We start from the raw sequence: 6,610 nt of genomic DNA, 5'->3' as shown, positions 1-6,610 counted from the left end.
CTATACCCATTGCCGCCGCATCACTAATAAGGCCCACATGTTCCGAAATCAATTTAAATTAGGACGGCCTATAAAAGAAGGCACAAAAGTGTTACTAGAAAACAGATCCAAACCACTATTGAAAAGTCAAAAGCTTTTGAATTTGAGATCTGGACCTTACACCGTAATTGAAAAAATCACGGAAGTAACATACGGAATTCAAAATGATTTCACTAACGAAAAAAAGATTGTCCACCGCAATCATATTGTTGAATACTTTCCTAAAGAACAACAAATGCCCAAGCTACTACAAGAGTACTCTAGTGATTTATTTTCAAGTGATTTTTATGATCATATAACAAATCATCAAATCGACTCTTTCAATAAACCTAAACAGGTTGAAAATCTACAATACCAGTTTTGGCCAGTAGTCAACAATGGTTATCAGCAAATGACTGATCATACCCCTACAAATGAGGATCAAAATAAAACCATTGTTCATGAACACTATTTAGATTCAGGCAGAGAAACCATGCATCTAAGAACTTTGTTCGATGCGACTGCGATTGACCAAAATCTTAGACCTATTCGAAGTTCGACCCCCTATCCTGCTGATAAAAACCCCTAATCCTTCAACTAGTCAATCTAGTAGTTATGGCCACCGCCGCCTACCTAGCCGCAGTATAAGTCCTAATACTAGTCTCGCAAATGACTTTGGCCGCCGCCACCAAAATATAACAACACAATATAATACTCCCCGTCCTCCTGATATCCCTCGTTTATCTGAATCATCAGAAAGCTTTACTGATCGAAAAAATATCCCTCATAGCTCTCAGGAAAGCTTCTATGAGAACACTCGATCCGCACCTGGATCACTTTCTGAATCCAAAAAACCTAGGCGGACAAATCGTCCTACAAACTTTTATGGAACTACGATTCCATCTAGTATAATTGGCATATTTAAAAAGAAATAAAAACACTAAACCATTTATTTGGCCAACATAATATTTTTTTTAATTCTTTTTATTGGCCTTTTCTTTTTTTCCTTTTTTTTTACTTTATAAATATTTCGTTTGTAATAAAAAACACAAAACACCAAAAATAACATGTTAACAAATAAATTTAAAAATAACTTTTATAAATACAAGATTTAATATCTGTGTACGATTTCACTAGTTTTGCTGCCGCCATCTTTTCCAACGAGTTTTCCGCGGCCCTACTCAGGCTCCTCACTGCAAACTGTAGCGCTGAGTAAGGCCGCCACCAAGCTTGATATATCTCCTCCAACATAATATCAAGCTCTATTTTTCGTCTAAACTCTGCCTCCGCCACTGGCTTTTTGAAGAATTCTTCTTGAAACTAAAACAAATTTATATAGTATTTCTATGTTGCCATGCCACTTGAATAAAAAAATTTTTTTATTATTTTTAAAATTGGGTGTATTATAAAACAAACTTACATCCTCTCCAAAGAATAAGGACAAAAAGTCCATTGTCTCTTGGGAAACCACATGGTTTCCACTCCATGGGCTCCGAAGTTTCTTCGCGAAGCACCTACTTTGTATTGAGCCCAGCTCAAACAGTTCATCGGTATTCAGGACCGAATACTTGAAGATGTAACTCCGGTCCATGAATATCATGAATTCCATGGGCGTCAGATTTGCACCCTTTTCGACTAAACCATCGTAGATTTCCACCCTTCTCTCAACTTCCTTGTCCTCCAGCAAGGCTTCGTGTGTGAAATCTAACTCATCCCGCAAGTTCAAAAACTTCTCGGGGAAGTCCACCAGATTGTCTTCAGGCTCGATATAACTCATTTTTTTTAAGAAAGCAAATTTTTTTTTACAAAATACTGTGATAACAGATGAAGTTTAAACGGAAAGCAAACAAATGATGTTGCTTTTAGTCCTCTTTTATGAAGAGATGTTTTTTCATTTTCCTCCTCCAATAAGGAAGGGGAATGCAGTTGTTAAAATTAACATCAGCATAAACGAATGATTATCATTCCACTGTTAGATCTCAACAAATCAAAACTAAGTGGAAAAACCACGACATTACCCCAGAGTAAAAAAACCACAAAACGAATGGCGAATGAATTACGACTTAAAAAGAGTCACTTCCGAAAGACGCCGAATAACAACGGCCAATCAGAGCTTAGATTTGCAAAAAAGCAAAAACAGCCTTTAAAAATTAACTGATATACAGTTTTTTTCATTCTTGCTCAATTCCACATCTTCCATTCAAAACCTTCTCTCTCTCCAAAAAATAAAATCTGCTGAATTCCTCAACAAAAATTGAAATCTAATTCAGATTTCCCATCACAAAAATCCACCAAATGACAAATCCATATAGTGAAATAGAGGAAGGTGAACTAATGGACCAAGATCCTGTTCTAACCACTCTCGAGGAAATGCTTAAAGTGAGTACTTTTAAAAATTCTTTTGCTATCATTCACCACCAAAAAATAATTTTGCAAAAAATTTATTTGGTTGGTCTTTTAACTCTAATAATACTTTCGAATCAAACCTCAGCATTTGATCCGAAAGAACAATTATATGCAAATACTGCAAATAATCTTCGGGTTGCTCATTATGATTGTCAACTAATGACTTCTAACAAAATGTTCTCTCTAAATAAAGTAGCACCTTGCAAAGTCCAACCAGAAAATATTAAAGTAGCCCATGCTTATGTTACTCTATATCAGAGACATTATCGCACAAAAGTAAATGCGACAATGTGTCGAATCAAACACCAATCAATGCGTTGGTTCTGCGATTCTTTTGATTCGAGTGGTATCGACGCTCGACAAAATATGATCACTACTGATCTCCATTTATCTGCCGATCAATGTAAATCGGCCGCCGACAGAGGCTATCTTAACCTAGGCTATGCTAGTATTGGAAATATTCCTTTCAAATTTAATGTTAAAACAGTAACTAATGCCCATGCTGGCAAAGTTGACGGCAAACATCATAACGAATGTGATGGCCGTTCTTGGATTAAATTGGACACTTTTGAAACTTACATGCAAAATGTAACTCTGACTGTTAACCTCAAAGATGGAACAGTCAATAATTGGCAAAACATTCCTTTGCCCTGTCCAGTGTCTACAAATGGATGTGAAACAACATCCTTAGACGCTTTTGCTTATACTTGGGAAGAATCCAACAATTGCATTTTCACTGTTTTAAACAGATTTCCGGCAAAAATGATTCAAAACGAAGAATCATACTATATAATTAAAGGCGATTCTAGCCCGTCTATTCATTCTACCCATCCAAGGGATTCTCAAAAATTTATGCTACAGGTGATGAATAAACCGCAATCTCTTTGTGGTCATCCCAGAATAGTGTATCCAACTTCATATGATTCACTTTTTATTGCATACACTGACGGTTTCAATATGGATACTGGAATCCAAGTTAAACCAACCCCAGAAACGGGAACTATTCATAATGCCGGCCAACCAAATTCTACTTTTCTCACATTAAGTGATGATTCGCCGCCACTCCAATTTTCAAGTCATCAAATTGACTACGAAGCTCATATAGGTACCAAATTGGACTAGATTCTTTTTTATAGCTTCTACATGCTCAGAACGGCCGAGTTAGCCCTTCTGCAAAATCAATGTGAGCTAGAACGCTCCTCAATATTAAATACTTTAATGCTTTCACTTGAAAGCCCACGTTTGGCTGGCTATATTCTAACCAAAAACCGCTCTATGTTCTTAGAGACCAATGGCAATGTTGCCTGGCTCTATCATTGTCCAAAATTTTATTCACCTTTGCAATTAATGGATGAATGCTATAATCGTATTCCCATTATGTATAAGGAAAATATTCAATTTGTCGATCCAATTACGCGACAAACTTTTCAGTCGGCAGATCTACAAGACTGCTCCGACAAACATTCGAATCTCTTTCAACTAGATGTTGATGATGATAAGTCCTGGATTGAATTAACCCCTCAAATTACAAGGGTTACAGGACCATATCTCCAAAAGAGATAATTCAAAAGATTAAGCATTTTTTAGCCTCTAGCCAAGGCGCTTCAATCTACACTTATGCTCAAATGCAAAAATTCTGGAATATGATTTCCGATAATTCAGAGATGAAAGGAGTACTGCAAAAAGTATCCAGGTCCTTTCTAAATGCTAAAAAAATTCTTTTCAAGGACTCATACAGCCCACTAGGCTCTTCCCAAACAATCTATTTGGACTATCTCATCTCTCCAAATTTTTGGAAAAACGAATACACCCGTATATTCGGGAAAGTACAATACTATTTAGAAAAATGCGGAATAGTCTTCGCTTCTTTTCTATTTGTGAAATTTATTCTAGATTGCCTAGTATTCATAATAAAGGCTATGCATATTCACAAAATCACCGGCCGCTCACTACACTTTGGCAAAGTATTACTTGCCGCTTCATATAATATACTTTTCACTTCCATAGTGACCTCAATTTTCACTCAAGATGAGCAAACTGAAAAAATAGAACAAGAATGTGATCAGAAAATACAAGCCCCTCTTTTAGAGGAAATTGATAAAATAAACCAGGATCGCATGTATCTTTACATCCAATTAACAAGTTTTGAGAGAAGAACTCAAAACTTGGATCACCCAACAAACCCAGTCTAATAAAAAAAATTCTACTGTTCTAGGATATACCAACTGATTCAACTATGGACGCAACACTTGATGACGACTTGAGAGATTTCGAGGATCTCCTCTCACTTCTGCCACCAACCGATCCACTGGACTCGCAGATTTCAGCACTCACTCAACAACCAACTGTTTCTACTACTACAACACCCACTGCAAAGCCGACCTCAACACGATCCTTCGTTGAGCCACTACTTCAAACCAGTTCAGCTGTCCCGATAACTACAGCATCACAGCCACCACCCCTAAAAATTTCACCCCCTGATTTTAAAATACCCCTGGTTCCCTCGAATTCTAAAATTAAAAAACGGACCCAGATTGTAAGATCATATAAGATACTCACGGCAAATACGCCGGTATCAACTTCTCATTGTCCAATGACCATTAGGCGACAGCCCTTGCACCCCACTGAATTAAACACTAAATTACATATTCAGTTAGAAAGGGAACGATACATTAATTCTAAAAGCAATCCTGGCTTCGATATGGATCTCAAATATGCTTTGAATCCATTAATCAATCGTTTTAAATTAGAAGCCTTCACCATATAAAAAAAATGTATTCCATAAATAATTCCCTTCTTGAATATCAAAAAATTTATGTCCCAGCAAAATATCTGACAGCAAAATTACAAACCCCCCAGTTAGATGACTATACTGAGCAAATTCAGCGCAGTCATATACATGAAACGCACCAAATCCGGGAGCTGAAAAAGCATATCCACAATTTAAAAACAAAAAATCAACAACTTATAGCCCGGTTGGAAGGAAAATTGTAAGAAATTTATCCTTTTATTTAAACATTTATTCTTTCGCTTTATATAGCTATGTAGTATAGCTATTAATTCCTTTCAACAATTTTGACTTTTATAAAAACAAAAAACACAAAAAATACCCCCTTTGTATGAACCAGTCCTCCCCTTATTACGCGTTTGGACAGACTTCACATACTTCAGGAAGAAAAGGAGACTTCGGAAAAAGAATGTTTAAGGAATAAAACTAACCTTCAAACTTTTGAGAAACAAATAATTTTGATGTATTTAACTTTATAGTTAAATCCCTTGGTTGTGTAAACTCTATTTGATTTATAAATGTAACTGATGTATTTATATTTATTCAAGCCTGACTCAAAGTATCAGTTGATTAAAACATCTGCTACCTGTAATACCAATAAACTACTAACCACTTTATGAGATTGAAAGAAAAAGCTTTTGTTCAAAAACATCTGCTACCCGTAATACCAACAAAACTTTATGAGATTGAAAGAAAAAGCTTCGATCGATCAACAATTACCCCACTATTCAAGTGGAAGTAATAAAAATGAAAGTTTTAGTTTTTTTCCTTCTCCAAATAGGAGGATGGATATGTTCTGATTTCAAATAGAAACAGAAACATGAATTATTTTATTGCGTTCACAAAATGTGACGCCGCCGCCACCACCAAAGAAATATGTTTTTATTCCCTTGCAAAAGGAAGGGAAATGCTATTGGAATAATTCGTATAACGTTTTAAGCATGAGAATTGAAACGACTATTCTCATTCAATACGAATAATGACGATTCCTCTCGTAAAGTACGAGCATACGAAACCTTCTTCTCGTAAAATACGAATGTACGAATAAAGAATACGAAGTTAAAAGAAACTTCTCATTTGATACGAAAGTGGCGTGATTTCCCTAATTGAGTATAAATAGAAGCTCAAAACTACGGGAATTCATTCCAACAACTTCTCTTCTACCACCACCACCACTCTCCTCAACCACCCCAACCCTTCTCTAAAATAATATTCAATCTCAGAGAAAAATATCTCCAATCTCACCGTAAAAAATAAATATTGAATCAAAAGGCAACTTGCTGTAAATTCATACTAACTTCTTTTATAATAAATATTTCTCAGCGAATTTTAGATTTACTTTCTAAGATAGAAAGTAGAAAGGACCCTTTATTCCTAGCAAGCGTTTTGTCCGACGTG

The 6,610-nt window shown here is 35.8% G+C and overlaps 1 protein-coding gene across 1 annotated transcript in view; it reads right to left on the bottom strand.

Moving 5' to 3' along the window:
* Window positions 1–1,291: 1,291 nt before the first annotated feature.
* Window positions 1,292–6,610, bottom strand: part of LOC134854825 (uncharacterized) — a 74,832-nt gene continuing 69,513 nt past the window's right edge. Inside the window, exons 24-25 of the mRNA XM_063871184.1 lie at window positions 1,537–1,773; window positions 1,292–1,338 (exon numbers count right to left, since the gene is read on the bottom strand). Coding sequence (XP_063727254.1) covers window positions 1,292–1,338; window positions 1,537–1,773 — 284 coding nt within the window. The remainder of the gene's footprint in view (window positions 1,339–1,536; window positions 1,774–6,610) is intronic.

This window comes from Symsagittifera roscoffensis, chromosome 9, assembly GCF_963678635.1.
Source record: "Symsagittifera roscoffensis chromosome 9, txSymRosc1.1, whole genome shotgun sequence".
NCBI classification, from domain to species: domain Eukaryota; kingdom Metazoa; phylum Xenacoelomorpha; order Acoela; family Convolutidae; genus Symsagittifera; species Symsagittifera roscoffensis.
Note: the sequence above shows the minus strand (reverse complement) of the source record. Positions and strands in the feature narration are given on the sequence as shown.